Below are 16,678 nucleotides of genomic sequence, written 5' to 3' on the forward strand. Positions count from 1 at the left end.
TAAACAATTCATCATGCAGTCTCCATCCCTGCAAACGTTTATGTCATATGTTTATAGTAGCTGCTAAATGCTAAATTGGCCTTTTTATGTTTATTGTTTTCCTTCACAATTCAGGACTTTCCTAAAGAACTGTTCCTTTTAATGTAGAGTACATGGAAATAAACACAAATCTAAATGTAATTCTTAGTTTTTCTATTCATAAATATTTGTTTTGCTTTTTTCGTCTTCATATTTGTGCTAAATTACATTAGAAGTCTTTATTGGACTTCAAAATACATTGTTTGTGTTTTGCACTGGGCTCTTTGCAGTATTCTTATTGTAAATGTTAGACCTTAATGACACTTGCTCAGAATAATGAAAAAAGATGGTATTTGTTTTTGTTTTTGTATTTTAGTAGATAAAGCTGAAGTCATTCAGATTTCCTTTCTATAATTAAACCAAAATTTGTGGAATATTCAGTATCCAAGTAGGATAAAATCATACTGCTTTGGCTTCCATTCTTTGCATTTGTAACATTCAGTTCAGTAAATATGTATTTCAGGTGTATTCTGTCCCAGTCACTATCTGAAGCTTTGGGGATATAAAGATAATTTAACAAACAGTCTCTGCCCAGTCTGGTTCAAGGGACTCTCTAAACAAATATTTTCTAAAACAAGTAGCAATGCTAGAATAAACATATATGCTAATATTATGGTAGCCCTGAGGAGGGAGTGATTAAATCCTATCTAGAAGGGTTAAGATCTCCCAGAGGAGGTAACAGAATTTAAGGTTGGTCTTAAAGAGGATGACTTTCCAGGAAAGGAAACAGTCTGTACAAAGTATAGGTGCTTGAAAGTTTATGGTGTGTCCTGGGAAAGTTGAGTAGTTTGCTGTGACTAAGTGACTGAAAAGGCAGATTGAGCAGAGTTCTGAAAAGACTCATAGGATATACTTAGGAATTTGGGCTTTATCTTGTGGGCATTGAGGAACCAATGAAGGATTTAAAAACAAGGCAGTGCTTGATCACAACTAAGATTGGCAATTAGAAGTTGAATGGTGGCCATATGTGAAAGAGGAGAGAGAGAAAGAAGGCAGGCAAAGTACTAACTGCAGTAGGCCTACGTAAAATGAAAGAGGTTGTACTAAGGTATTAGCTATGCAGAGAAGATAGAAGGGAAAAATGGACAGACAAGGGTCAATAGGATTTGTGAGTTATATGAGAATGAGAGAAATCAAGGATGATTGTAATTCTTAATTTGGCTATGGAGTGAATGGTAGTGCAACTCATTGATTAAAAAAGGATGCAGGAGGGCTGGGTGCGGTGGCTCATGCCTGTAATCCCAACAGGGAGGCCAAGGCGGGCAGATACTTGAGGCCAGGAGTTTGAGACCAGCCTGGCCAACATGATGAAACCCCATCTCTACCAAAAATACAAAAATCACCTGGGCGCGATGGCGCATGCCTGTAATCTCAGCTACTCGGTAGGCTGAGACATGAGAATCGCTTGAACCCAGGAGGCAGAGGTTGCAGTGAGCAGAGATTGCATCACTGCACTCCAACCTAGGCGGCAGAACGAGACTCTGTCTCAAAAAAAAAAAAAAGAAAAGCAGGAAGAGGATCAGTGGCTTAAGTTTTGGACAGAGTAAGTTTGATGTATCCAACTGAAGGTCTCTTAGTTGAGTAGACAGTTGAGGAAGGGATTGTAGATACAGATTTGGGATTGTTTGTTGTTAGGAGTAGATACCATACAGTGGCACAGGAGAGTCTAATAACGTGAAGTTAATGCTAAAGACAGAATCCTGGGTGAGCACCTTTAGTAGGGTACATAGAAAAAAGGGAACAGTTGTGTTCTCAAATTGCATCTTTTGTGGAAATCATACTTTTTCTGTTTTATTTTAGGTCAGATTTTTTGAGGTAAAATTTACACCAATAAAATGCAGCCCTCTTAGTTGTACAGTCCTGAGTTCTGGCAAATGTAAAGTCTCGTGTAACGACCAGCACAGTCAAGATGGAGAATACTTTTATTACTCCCAAAAGTCCCCTTGCACATCTATTTAGTCATACCTTTATTCCCCTTCCCTGATAACCAGTGATCTGATTTCTGTCCCTATAGTTTTGCCTTTTCCAGAATGCCAGGTAAATGGAGTCATACAGTATGTAGTCTTTTGTGTATGGCTTCTTTTACACAGAATAACGCTTTTGAGATTTGTCCATGTTATTGTGTGTATTAGTAGTTTATTCCTTTTTATTGCTTAGTAGTATTCCATTTTATAGATCTGTAAGAATCTTATTATTAATCCACTCACCAGTGAATAAACATTTGGGTTGTATTCAGTTTTTGGCTATTATGAATAATTCATTAACATTTGCAGCCGGGCATTGGTGGCTCATTCCTGTAATCTCAGCAACTTGGGAGGCTGAGATGGGAAGATCGCTTGAGCCCAGAAGTTTGAGGCTGCAGTGAGCTATGATCGTGCCACTCTCCTGCAGCTTGGTCAGCAGAGAAAAACCCTGTCTCTCAAAAAATAATTTGTAAACAGATTTTTGTGCAGACATATGTTTTTATTTTTCTTGGGTAACTAATACCTAAGAGTGAGTCATATGGTAAGTGTAATGTTTAACCTTATAAAACTTTATAAAAAATGGATAATATGACTAGACCATTTTGCATTCCTACCAGCAATGTACGAGAGTTTTCTAGTTGCTCCTCATTCTTGCCAGCCTTTCCTATTGTCAGAGTTGTTTTGAATTTTAGTCATTCATTTTATTTTATTTTATTTTACTTTATTTTATTTTATTTTAAACAGGATCTCACTCTGTTGCCCAGGCTAGAGTTCAGTGGCATAGTCTCACTGCAGCCTCAACCTCCTGGGTTCAAGTGATCCTCCCACCTCAGCCTCTTGAGTAGCTGAGACCAAGGTGTGTGCCAGTACTTCTGGCTAATTTTTAAAATTTTTGTAGAGTCGGGGTCTCACCATGTTGCCCAGGCTAGTTTCAAACTCCTAGAGACAGACAGTCCACCTGCCTCAGCCTCCTAAATTGCTGTGATTACAGGCATGAACCACCACACCCAGACTATAGTCATTCTTATAAGAGTATAGAGGCATCCTATTATAATTTCTATTTCCCTGATGGCTAGTAATGTTGAGTTTCTTTTTATGTGCTTATTTGCTATCTGTGTATCTTTGGTGAAATGCCCTTTTTAGTTGGGTAGTTTGTTTTCTTCTTAAGAGTTCTCTGTATATTCTGGATATAAGTCCTTCATCAGATATATGACTTGCAAATATTTTCTCCAGGTCTGGCTTATCTTTTCATTCTCTTAAGAGTTTCTTCTGAACAGAACTTTTTAATTTTGTTAAAGTTCTCAAGTTTTTCTTTTATGATTCATACTTTTTGTGTCCTAAGAAATCTCTATGTCACAAGATCAAAAAGATTTCTCCTGTGTTTTATTCTGTATGTTTTATAATTTTAGAGCACACTTAGGTTTGTAATCCTTTTTGAGTTAATTTTTTGTATATGATGTGAACTATTAAGGTTCATGTACTTGCATATAGTTGTCAGATTAATTGTTCCAGCTTCATTTGTTTTATTTGTCACTTTCTCCATTTAATAACCTTGACAGTTTTGTTGAAAATCAGTTGGCCCAAATTTACAAGAAAAAAACAAACAACCCCATCAAAAAGTGGGCAAAGGACATGAACAGACACTTCTCAAAAGAAGACATTTATGCAGCCAAAAAACACATGAAAAAATGCTCACCATCACTGGCCATCAGAGAAATGCAAATCAAAACCACAATGAGATACCATCTCACACCAGTTAGAATGGCAATCATTAAAAAGTCAGGAAACAACAGGTGCTGGAGAGGATGTGGAGAAATAGGAACACTTTTACACTGTTGGTGGGACTGTAAACTAGTTCAACCCTTGTGGAAGTCAGTGTGGCGATTCCTCAGGGATCTAGAACTAGAAATTCCATTCGACCCAGCCATCCCATTACTGGGTATATACCCAAAGGACTATAAATCATGCTGCTATAAAGACACATGCACACGTATGTTTATTGCGGCATTATTCACAATAGCAAAGACTTGGAAGCAACCCAAATGTCCAACAATGATAGACTGGATTAAGAAAATGTGGCACATATACACCATGGAATACTATGCAGCCATAAAAAATGATGAGTTCACGTCCTTTGTAGGGACATGGATGAAATTGGAAATCATCATTCTCAGTAAACTATCGCAAGAACAAAAAACCAAACACCGCATATTCTCACTCATAGGTGGGAATTGAACAATGAGAACACATGGACACAGGAAGGGGAACATCACACTTCGGGGACTGTTGTGGGGTGGGGGGAGGGGGGAGGGATAGCATTGGGAGATATACCTAATGCTAGATGACGAGTTGGTGGGTGCAGCGCACCAGCATGGCACATGTATACATATGTAACTTACCTGCACGTTGTGCACATGTACCATAGAGCCTAAAGTATAATAATAATAATAATAATATAATAATAATAATAATAATAATAAAAAAAAAAGAAAATCAGTTGGCCATATATGTGTGCATCTATTTCTGGACTCTGTTCTGTGCCATTGATCTTTATATTTGCCTCTTCACCAATACCACAATGTCTTCATTACTTTACCTGAAACTACATTTATTTTAGAGATAATTGTGGTATCTGTTAGGAATGCTATTGGCAGCAAGGAAGAGAGCCCTACTAAGAGAGGGTTTATTTTTCTGCTATGAGAAGTCTGGAGATAAGCAGTTGCCAGTTGGTTTAACTTGTTCATCCATACCAGGGTTCAACAGACTATAGTCTGCTGGCCTAATCTGGTCTGCCACCTGTTTTTGTAAATAAAGTGTAATTGGAACATAGCCACATTAGTTTGTTTACACATTGTTTATGGCTGCTTTCATGCTACAAAGTCAGAGTTGAGTAGCTGCAAGAGAGACTACATATAAGGCCTGCAAAGCCTAAAATATTTATTATCTGGCCCTTTACAGAAAGTGTTTCTTAACTTCTGATCTATACCATTAAGGACCCAATTTCTTTTATCCACTCATTCTTTTTTGGCTCACTGACTCTTTTTTAAGACAAGGGGTCTCCTTATGTTGCCCAGGCTGGCCTCAAGTGATCCTTCCCCACAGCCTCCTGAGTAGCTGGGACTGCAGGCACAGGCCACTGTGCTTGGCTTGGCTTACTGACATTTTGTTCTGTGTCACTTCATTGTAATAGTACATCCACCACGGTTCTATATTCATGTTCCAAGTCAAGAAGAAGAGAGAAAGGGGGTGATACCAGTCACGTTTGTTTCTTTTATTGGGAAAATCAACAGTCTTCCAGAAGCTTCCCAGCCAATTTCTTTACATCTGAAAGGCTAAAATTATGTTATATGGTAAACCATAGCCGTAAGGGAGGCTGGAAACTAAGCAGTCAACTTTCCTAGCCTCTCTAGTGGAGATAGGCATGTGCCAAAAGTAAAAATCATTCGCAGTTAGTCCTTTTATCATGATGAACCATTCATATTAGAAAATAAATAAACTGTATAAGTTTCTAGCCCAGTGATTTTCAAACTTTGTTACATGTGAACATCTGATGGGGTGCAAAATATAGATTCTTGGGGCCCATGTGCAGAGGTTTTTCTTGGGTGGAGTCAAGGGATTTGCATTTTCAGAAAGTACCAGAGACCATTTTGATGCCTATGTGGACCCTCTGGTAAATACTATTTTGGCATCGTAGTTTGGGATTTAGATTTGAGGCAGTGTTTCTCAATCCTGGTTGTATATCAGAATCATCTGTGGAGGTTTTTTGTTGTTGTTGTTGTTGTTGTTTGCTAGAGTCTCATTCTGTCACCCAGGCTGGAGTGCAGTGGCACGATCTTGGCTCACTGCAACCTCTGCCCCCCGGGTTCAAGCGATTCTTCTGTTTAAGCCTCCTGCGTAGTTGGGACTACAGGTGCATGCCACAATGCCTTGGTTGATTTTTGTATTTACTAGGGTTGCACCATGTTGGCCAGGCTGGTCTCGAACTCCTGGCTTCAAGTACTCTGTCTGCCTCGGCCTCTCCAAGTGCTGGGATTATAGGTTTGAGCCACTGCACCCAGCAAAAAACCAACTTTTTAAAGCAGAACTTCTGAAAAAAGATAAATATGTATTAATGTTGACTACAGATGCCATGCTATGTATTACTTGCTTTTGTTCATTTCATACTCCCTAGTAATACTGATAATTTTTTTGGATAGTCATGGTCAAAAATCATTAATCTAAGATTGTTTCTCAGAGTGCAGTTCCCAGACTAGCAGCATCACTATGATCTGGGAATTTTTTAGAAATTCAAATTATTGAGTACCACCCCAGACTTAATTGGAAACTCAGGTAGGGCCCAACAGTCTGTCTCAGCAAGCTCTCCTGGTGATTCTGATGCATGTCAAAGTTTCAGAACCTTGAAAGGCACTGCTGAATGTTTCCCAGCTTGGTTTAGACAAAATCAGTTGACTGTCTTAAAAATAAAAAAGAACTTAATTGATTAAAGTATGCAGGCCGGGTGTAGTGGCTCATGACTGTAATCCTAGCACTTTGGGAGGCCAAGGTGGGTGGATCGCTAGAGGTCAGGAGTTCAAGACCAGCCTGGCCAACATGGCAAAATGCCGTCTCTACTAAAAATACAAAAACTAGCTGGGCGTGTTGGCACGCGCCTGTAGTCCCAGCTACTTGGGAGGTTGAGGCAGAAGAATTGCCTGAACCTGGGAGGCAGAGGTTGCAGTAAGCCGAGATTGTGTCGCTGCACTCCAGCCTGGGCAACAGAGCGAGACTCTGTCTCAAAAAAAAAGAAGTATGTGTACTATACTGTCACGGGTAGTAATTTGGAATTGGATTGAAGGTTCACAAATGATCTAACATGATAATTGTTGAGTATTGCATTTGATAGGATTATTCAAGGCATTTGTTAGGTTACTATTTTTAAGCCACTCTTACAACTGTTTTGTGTGTGTACATTACTTTTTCCTAGTTTTTAAGGAAGAGTTAAGGACATTGAAGACAGTTCTTATGTTTATAAAATTTATAAAGTAGGGAAGAATGCAAGATAAACATGTATAAACACAAGGCAAATGTATAAACATGTTTTCTTTTAGGGTTAGCTACATTTCTGTGATTGGTAAGTATATTACAACGTAGGTAGCCTATCCCAACAGAAAACTTAGGTTTACTTATGTGCCAAAGATCAAAAGATCTTTGGCATATTACTTCATAGCAAGTAATATGTCTTTCTTCAGTTCCAGTTGCATTCCCAGTTGTAATTACTAATTGCTTCAACAGGGAATCTAATATCTTCTCTCATCTGTTTTTGGGAAGCTATATAACTCTACTCCTATATGTTATTTCTCCCTACCCTTGGAAAAATTAGTTTAGGTTCACTTGGGCTGTCTTTTGCTTACTGCAGGTGATACAGTATTTCTTCTCCAGTTTTGAAAAGATAAGAGGCTAATTGGATCTAAGCTTTAGTTGGATTTTTAGGTGCTTTAAAATTTTTTTAAGCTGGGCGTGGTGGCACTGCCTATAGTCACAGTTACTCGGGAGGCTGATGAGGGAGGATCACTTGAGCCCAGGAGTTCAAGTCCACGCTGGGCAACATAGTGATATGATGTCTCTTTTAAAAAAAAGTTTTTGAGACAGGGTTTTGCTCTGTCACCCAGGCTGGTGTGCAGTGGCGTGATCTCAGGTCACTGCAGCCTCAGCTTCCTGGGCTCCAGCGATCCTCCCACCTCAGCCTCCCAGTAGCTGGGGCCACAGGCAAATGCTACCACGCACGGCTAATTTTTGTATTTTTGGTAGAGATGGGGTTTCACTGTGTTGCCCAGGCTGGTCTTGAACTCCTGAGGTCAAGCAGTCTGTCCACCTCAGCCTCCCAAAGTGCTGGGATTATAGGCATGAGCCACTGTGCCCAGCAAAAAAAAAAAAAAAAAAAACTTTTTAAAGCAGAACTTCTGAAAAAAGAAATTCAGTTGCACTTGTGTCTGTGTAGAATCTGATTTAACAAAGGGTTAAAATTACTCGGCCCACTTGTAATTCCATTAGCAATAACTCCAAACATAAAATGAAATTCACAGAAACAGAAATTGTCATTGAAGCCAAGAAAGAGGTCTTTATTTCTAAGGCAAAAGTAGTTGAAGTGTTGGAATTTCCTTGGGAAAATGTCCGCAAAAAAGACTTGTCTTTTTCTCAATTATAATTTGCAGCACAAGAGACTTGAAGTTTATAGAATTATAAAAGCCTGAATCAATAAAAATACTTGAATTGGATTTCTTGGTAGCCCAGAGGTACCTACCTCTGTTATTGGAATTTTGCTTCCTAGCCTTTGTGTTAATTTTGCTAGGGTAGGTCTCATTCTCTTAGCCCTGCCCAATTTAACTTTTTGTTAGGTTTTAGTCTTCAGAAAGCCTCCTAAATCAGGGCTCCCTCTTTTTTCCCATGGCTTCGTTTTTCTAACTCAATTCTTTTGTTAATTTTTTTAGTATTTCTTAAGCGTTTAGTGACAATACTGCATTATGTCACTTGTGGTTTTCCTTGGCATTGGGCAGTCTCCACTGGATTTTGCACTTGCTTCCTTGTTGAGGAACTGGTAATAACCCATCATGACTCCATAAAATTACTTGATATTACTGAAATAGAGTGCTTTTATTTCTCAGGACTATTTTGTACATTCGTGTCAGCTTTACTCAAGTGTTTCAGAACTTTCAGAACCTGTTCATATCATATAAGTCTTCCTCAGAAATACAAGAGACTTGCATATGACTGGAGTGGTAAAATACCTGTCGAAATGTATTGCCTAATATGTATGTTTCTGTTGATATCTTTTGGAAGCAAGCACATTTTTCCTTTTTTCTTAAGGGCTAGAGGAGACACTAAGATGTTCTTCTTAAAAGCGTTATTTCTTATCAGACAAAATGATAAATCCTTTAATTATTGTTAGTTTAGGACACAGTAAAAGACTTTAATAACATTGGCAGGCTATCGCATATATTTCTGGGTATTAGTCTGAAGTTCACTATGTACTTTTTCATGAAAAACTATATAAATTGAGAGAGCAGCTGTGCCCTTATTTGTTGCAGATCTTGATTTATTCTATTTTTAAAAAAACATTCAGAAGATATCTTTGTATCAAAAGAAATGCTAATGATTTTCTTTAGAATGTGGACCCATTTTAATCAATACTGGTCAGTCTTTCTCACTTTGCTGATTGCATGTATTTGTGACCCTTAGATTGTAGGGAATGGGAGTGAACAGCAGCTGCAAAAAGAGCTAGCAGATGTACTGATGGATCCTCCAATGGACGACCAGCCAGGGGAAAAGGAGCTTGTGAAAAGGTCACAACTGGATGGTGAAGGAGATGGGCCTCTTTCTAATCAGCTCTCCGCTTCATCCACCATTAACCCTGTGCCATTAGTAGGGCTCCAAAAACCAGAGATGAGCCTACCAGTGAAACCTGGACAAGGAGGTTAGGATTGCTGCATTGCTTGCGTAACTGAAGGTTATTGTTTTTAGTATGTGAGTGTCCACCCTGTACTAGGTTTTATTTAGAACAGGCAAAACCATTGTCTACAAAAACAGGCAAAAACATTCTCTAGAATCTCTACATTCTAAATCTAAGGGGATGTGAGAGGAGTAAAAATATATGTACCATTCTGATTTCCTTTTAAATGTATTTCAGTTGTACCAAGGAAAGAGAAAACATGGCTAAAGGACACAGAGGGAGTCTTTTTTTTTTCCCCCAGAATGCTTAAAGATTTTTCAAAGAAAGAAGGAATATGAGTACAATATTAGAGAAATGGAGGGATAATTCTGGGTGAACAGATGTTTGCTCCAGACCTATATAGCTCTATGGGAGCAGTTGCCAAGTTGAAAAAGGAAGACTAGAACATGGGACAGAAAGACATAGCATGGGAGAAGGACAACTTAAAAGACTCATTTGGAAAAGCAGGTGCTAAAACTGTAGATGTTATTGGGAAAGGAAAGCCAAAGGGATTAAGAGAACATAATGAATTGGCTAAGATGATGAATTAGAGAAATAATTTTAACAGTGCAGGTCAGAAAGATGACAGGCCAGGTGCAGTGGCTCACGCCTGTAATCCCAGCACGTTGGGAGGCCGAGGCAGGTGGATCACAAGGTCAGGAGATCGAGACCACCTGTCTCTATTAAAATACAAAAAATTAGCCAGGCATGGTGGCACACACCTGTAGTCACAGCTACTTGGGAGGCTGAGGCAGGGGGAATTGCTTGAAACCAGGAGGTGGAGGTTGCAGTGAGCCGAGATTGTTCCACTGCACTTCAGCCTGGCGACAAAGCGAGACTCCATCTCAAAAAAAAAAAAAAAAAAAAAAAGTTGACAATCAGAGATAGGAGTTTCACAGTGAAGAAATGCTAAATGTATATTTGACCTAAATGTAAATTACAAAGTCAAAACAAATTAGAAGAGGCAGAAAGTGAATCAAATCTGAGTCTGACTGAGACTGACTCTAATAGCACTATATTTTGAGTATCCTTTGTCTGAAATGCTTGGTACCAGAAGTGTTTCAGATTTCAGATGTTTTTGGATTTTGGAATATGCATATAATTACCTGCTGAGCACCCCAAATCCAATAATTCGAAATCTCAAATGCCCCAAATAGTACTTCTTTTAAGTGTCATGTAGGTGCTCAAAAGGTTTTGAAATTTGAAGCATTTCATATTTCAGATTTTTGAATTTAGGATACTCAACCTGTACCTAAAAATCTTGGTGTTTCTGACAGAGTTCTAGTGTGAGATTTCTGGTTTTCATGGGCATTTCTTTTAGGGTATGGCATATTATCTCATTAATACTTAATTTTAGACCCTAAATGTTACTTGCAGATTTTTACTTGCTAATCATATCAACAAAATATCAAAGTGAAAGTAATCACTTCCTTATTTGTTGTTTCTTTCAGATTCTGAAGCTTCAAGTCCTTTCACACCAGTGGCCGATGAGGACAGCGTAGTTTTCAGTAAACTGACTTACTTAGGCTGTGCCTCGGTAAATGCTCCCAGGAGTGAAGTGGAAGCCTTGAGGATGATGTCCATTTTAAGAAGCCAGTGTCAGATTTCACTAGATGTTACCCTTTCAGTGCCAAACGTGTCTGAAGGAATTGTGAGGTGAGACTGGTTTATTGAAATCTTTTGATATTTACATCAGATCTCTGACCTGTTGCTTTAGAAAGAAGCAATAGTGAATAAAATACATATTAATAGTTATTTTACTTGTGTAATGTTTCATTTACCTGGCACTCATGTCTTCCAAGGACTGTGACCTTTGTGAAAAATGGTCACTTATTTGTAATAGTTTTTCATACTCTTCCCAATCATGTGTAGTACATTAGGCATTTAATGTTTTGGGGATAAATGAAACATATTGACATGAGTCAGCCTAAAAGATTATATTTTCCATGTTCCTTTGATGAAAATACAAGCTTGACACATTATTTCAAAATGGAGTTTCACGCTGAGTTTGAAAGTTACAAAAATTTATTATTAAATATTAACTATACCAGTACACCCCTTAATTTTTATGATGAGAAAACTGGCTAGGTGCAGTGGTTCATGCCTGTAATCCCAGCATTTTGGGAGGCTGAGACAGGTTGATCACTTAAGTTCAGGGGTTCGAGACCAGCCTGGGCAGCCTGGGCAACGTGGTGAAACCCTGACTCTACAAAACATACAAAAATTATCCAGGCATGGTTGCACGCACCTGTAGTCCAGCTACTCAGGAGGCTGAAATGGAAGGATCACCTGAGCCTGGGAGTTCAAGGCTGCAGTAAGCTGTGATCATACCACTTCACTCCAGACTGACTGACAAAGTGAGACCCTGTCTCAACAAAACAAAATGAAAAAAAAGATGAGAAAACTGAGGCACAGAGAAGCCTCTAGCTGTTTATACTCATAGAACAAATTACAATTGCAGATAGTTAATCAGATGTCTGTATCAACCAGCTAAATATACTGTTGCTCAATAAGTCAGATGAGTGCAGGTAAAATAAATTTTTTTTCCCTATTACCAAAGATGTATGCTTATTTAAAAAAATTACCACATAAAAATAGCCTTAATTCTACTCTACCACTAATAAATACAGTTAACATCTTGGCTTATTAAGATCTTCTTTGCATATTGGTATGTGTATATGTCTATGTATGTGTGAATATACCTGCATATATATGCATACATAATTATACAACTATTAGAATCAACTTTTTTTTTAACAGCAATGGACCTGTACATACCATCTTGTACTTAGTTTTATATCATAAACCTCTTTTCATCCAAGTAAATATTATTAAAATTTTTAATTTATGATGGCATATGAATGGGTTATAAATAAATAACCCATCTCTTATATTAGACATTTTAAGGTTTTTATCTTTCAGAGAAAAAAGCATGAATAATGATAGCTAATTTTAATTATATGGGAATATCAGTGTTTTATAAATAGGTATCTTTGAGCTCAATCTTTTTAGACTTCTGTTGATTTCCGTAGGATAAATTCCTAGAAGTAAACTTATTGAGTTTGTCTGTTTTTATTGCTTCTAATAACATTGCCAACTAGCCATCTAGAAATATTGATCTAGTTTATACTTTTATCAGCAGTATATAGAGTATCCATTTCTCAGTATCCTCAGAAGTATTTTGGACGTTCATGGTTACAGAGTAATAGCTGTGTGTTGATTGTAGTAAAATAATCTGTATATGTAATTTTTCCCCTTAAGTATTTAAATAACTATTTTGCAAAGACTTACAAATTCTATTTATTAATGATAAACTATTAATAAAATGTGTTTAGCACTCATTTCTATATGTTTCTTAGTCAATGCTCATTCCTCTAACTGAAGTTATACTTTAATATATTTTTAATTCTATAAAAGAAGTTAGAAAGCTAGTCGGTCTTACCCCACATTTTTAGAGTTTTCATAAAAGTGCTTTCAAACCTGTGTTAGATCCTCTTCCTAGGTATTTCCGTGATGAGCAAGCCCTTCTAGGCTTTCCCATTAATGGCTCTACCCACGTAGTGTTGAAATTGCATAGTTTCTTTTTAGACCTTTCATAGTTGTGCCTTAGTGCCCTGATCGGAGTCTGGAATGTTGTAGGTATCACATAAATATTTTTTGAATAAGTAGATTTTTGAATGAATGCTATCCCTTTGATTTTTTACTGAATGGCATCCTTTTGCTTTTATTCATTTTTTTTTTTTTTTTTTTTTTTGAGGAGTTAACATTTTGTATAATCTCTGTCCTTATTTTCCATGAATCGAAAAAAAAAAAACTTGTTTCAGTCTGGGAAAAAGCATCAGTTTTTTGTTTTTTATTTTTTCATAACAGATTAGGTCGTTTTTAAAGGAGATAATTAGAAGCACAGCTTTGCCCAGGTGCGGTGGCTCACGCCTGTAATCCCAGCACTTTGGGAGGCCTAGGCGGGCGGATCACCTGAGGTCGGAAGATTGAGACCATGCTGGCTAACCTGCCCTGCCTCTACTAAAAATACAAAAAATTAGCCGGGCGTGGTGGCACATCCCTGTAATCCCAGCTACTTGGGAGGCTCAGGCAGGAGAATCACTTGAACCCAGGAGGCGGAGGTTGCGGTGAGCTGAGATCGCGCCATTGCACTCCAGCCTGGGCAACGAGAGCGAAACTTGTCTCAAAAAAAAAAAAAAAAAAAAAAGCACAGCTTCAGTGATGTATTTTGGTAGTCTAATTTACGTATTAATCTTGTCTTTATTTTGTTGCAGACTATATAAGAAATGTGCTTATTGATATTATTTATACCTTTCTGTTTGCCTCTCTAAAACATGATACCATATGGTTTTTAGTGCTATGGAATTATGTAATCAGTAGCTTCTGGAATTCACATATGACTTACTTATTAAAATTTAAGGCTAATATCAGCATACCAAATATGTGATCTTCTTACTAGAAAGAATGAGTCTCACATCTTAATATAAACGTAGTGCAGATTGTTCATAATTCCTCTTATCTCTCTGTATCTTTTTCTCTGAACAGACTCTTAGATCCTCAGACAAACACTGAAATAGCAAACTACCCTATCTACAAAATCCTCTTCTGTGTCAGAGGGCATGATGGAACTCCTGAGAGTGACTGTTTTGCTTTCACTGAAAGTCATTACAATGCAGAGCTCTTCAGAATACACGTCTTCCGGTGTGAAATACAAGAAGCTGTAAGTCCTCAAGAGAAAACTCTCTGCAAATGAAACTTCACCAGTGTCCTCACTAGCTTGAAATGATTATTTCAAGCTAAATAAATAAATAATGGTATTTATTTATTTATACCATTATATATAAATAAATAAATAAATAATGGTATTTATTATGATCACTCATAAGCCAGATGAAATTCTCTGCTAGTGTTTTAGTGATTCTAGCCTCATGGGCCAAAGTATAAATTAACTAAAAATTTGATTAACTAGAACTTTGTTACTACTACTAAGAATGTCAGAGGAGACCTGTTGGCTACTTTTGATTGGGTTAAGTAGGCATTCTGGTTCTAACATTGACAGATTTGCAAACCGTTCTTTTAAATCAAAACTTGTTAGGACTGTTTTCATTGTAATATCTTCAGATAGTTTCTAACAATTTAGGAAATGATTTTTTAATTGGATTTATAGTGCTTACAACCATTTATTTTTTAAAACCCCTTGTCTGGTCATTTTTAGTGTTGCCCATTAGGCCTAACAAATTAGGTAATTTACCAAAAGAAATAAGTGGGATAAAGATAATTATTGCCCACCAAAGTAGGTAACCTTCCAGCCTTAATAAAGGTATTTTATATCTTTTGATAACAGCCCATTTCCTAACATGTCTGGTTGTAGGTAAGCCGGATACTTTACAGTTTTGCCACTGCCTTCCGCCGTTCTGCCAAGCAGACCCCACTTTCAGCCACTGCTGCACCCCAGACTCCTGACAGTGACATCTTTACCTTCTCTGTGTCTTTAGAAATAAAAGAAGATGATGGTAAAGGTTATTTTAGGTAGGGAATCTTATTTTATTCATGTATTAACATGCTGTGGTTCAGGGGAAATTCTAGGTCAGATTATAACTTTCATACCATAAAATGATTGCTTTTAAAGGGAGGGCTTTTAAAAAAATGTGGGTGATAAAGGAAAATAAATACATAAATTTAACAGAGGCAAAGTTTGAAGAATTTTAAAGCAATTAAAAAAAATTGTCATATTGGGAACATGTTGCTACCTTATTTTAGTCAGATACCAAGTGGCTAACTGCTCATAAAAATATGGCCAAAGCGCCGGGCGCTGTGGCTCACACCTGTAATCCCAGCTCTTTGGGTGGCTGAGGCGGGCGGATCACCTGAGGTCGGGAGTTCGAGACCAGCCTGACCAACATGGAGAAACCTTGTCTCTACTAAAAATACAAAATTAGCCAGGTGTGGTGGCGGGTGCCTGTAATCTCAGCTACTCGGGAGGCTGAGGCAGGAGAATTGCTTGAACCCGGGAGGCAGAGGTTGCAGTGAGCCGAGATCCTGCCACTACACTCCAGCCTGGGCAACAAGAATGGAACTCTGTCTCAAAAAAAAAAAAAAAAAAAATATATATATATATATGGCCAAAGCTTAGTCAGCTGGATTTGTAGCTATATTTGTTTTGCTGATTGTATTTGCTTGTTTTAGTTGGTTGATTTACTTGTATTAATAATCTAAAAATCTTAAGCCTTTTCAAGTCAAGTTTTCCCAGTAAAGTTATCTGCATACATTGGAAGGGGAGAAATAAAGTCTGTGTCTGAAGTCTAATCTTCTGTAGGGTAAGAAGTGACTGATTTTAATTTTTAAATATAATGATAATCCTTTGAGTGGTGGAAAGAACCATGGAATAGAAGTCAAAACTTAGCTTTAGTTTAATTATTGTTACTATTAACAATGTCCCCGTTTCCAAGTTTCTTTACATCTGTCAGTAGTTTCCTCATGTATTAAATGAGGTGGCTAGACTCTAAAACCCTTTCTCACTTTAAAATGTTATGGTTGCAAGATGACTTGATTTTTTTAAATTATAGCCCATGTCACAAAATCATTGTATTATAATCAGTAATTGCATGTAGAAGTCTGTTTCCTCCATGACTACCTCATTAAATTGGTAAAATGAAGTTATATAAAAATATGAATATTTCTAATATTTTGCTTTTAAATTAAGCACGGTGATTGGTTTATTAGATTATTTATTAGAAAAACTGATAATTCTTAGTCTTTCTTCAGACTTTGGAATTGTCATGCCATCTGGTGGCCAATTTAGTGTACAGTGCAACTTAAACATTGAGGAGTAAAGTATGACTCATTGTGCTCTGTGCTTTCTAATTAGATACATTTCTATTCTCTCTCTCTCTCTTTTTTTTTTTTTGAGATACGCCTCACGCTGTTGCTCAGGCTTGAATCAATGGTACAAACATGACTCACTGCAGCCTCAACCTTCTGGTCTCAAGCAGTCCTCCCACCTCACCCTCCTGAGTAGCTGGGACCACGGATGCATGCCACTATGTCTGGCTAATTTTTTTTTAGGTTTTTCTAGAGATGGGGTCTTGCCACATTGCCCAGGTTGGTCTTGAACTCGTGGTCTCAAGTGATAGTCTCGGCTTGTCAAAGTGTTGGGATTACAGGCATG

General features: G+C 37.6%; 1 protein-coding gene across 10 annotated transcripts in view; it reads left to right on the forward strand.

Moving 5' to 3' along the window:
* Positions 1 to 16,678, forward strand: part of RABGAP1 (RAB GTPase activating protein 1) — a 172,951-nt gene that overhangs the window by 44,000 nt on the left and 112,273 nt on the right. For 7 of the 10 annotated variants that reach the window (XM_054519399.2, XM_054519400.2, XM_024251732.3 and 4 more), the window contains 4 exon segments: positions 9,258 to 9,492; positions 10,959 to 11,163; positions 14,056 to 14,230; positions 14,882 to 15,039. In XM_054519399.2, the coding sequence (XP_054375374.1) occupies positions 9,258 to 9,492; positions 10,959 to 11,163; positions 14,056 to 14,230; positions 14,882 to 15,039 (773 nt within the window). 10 annotated transcript variants of the gene reach the window in all.

Source organism: Pongo abelii, chromosome 13 (genome assembly GCF_028885655.2).
Source record: "Pongo abelii isolate AG06213 chromosome 13, NHGRI_mPonAbe1-v2.0_pri, whole genome shotgun sequence".
NCBI lineage: Eukaryota > Metazoa > Chordata > Mammalia > Primates > Hominidae > Pongo > Pongo abelii.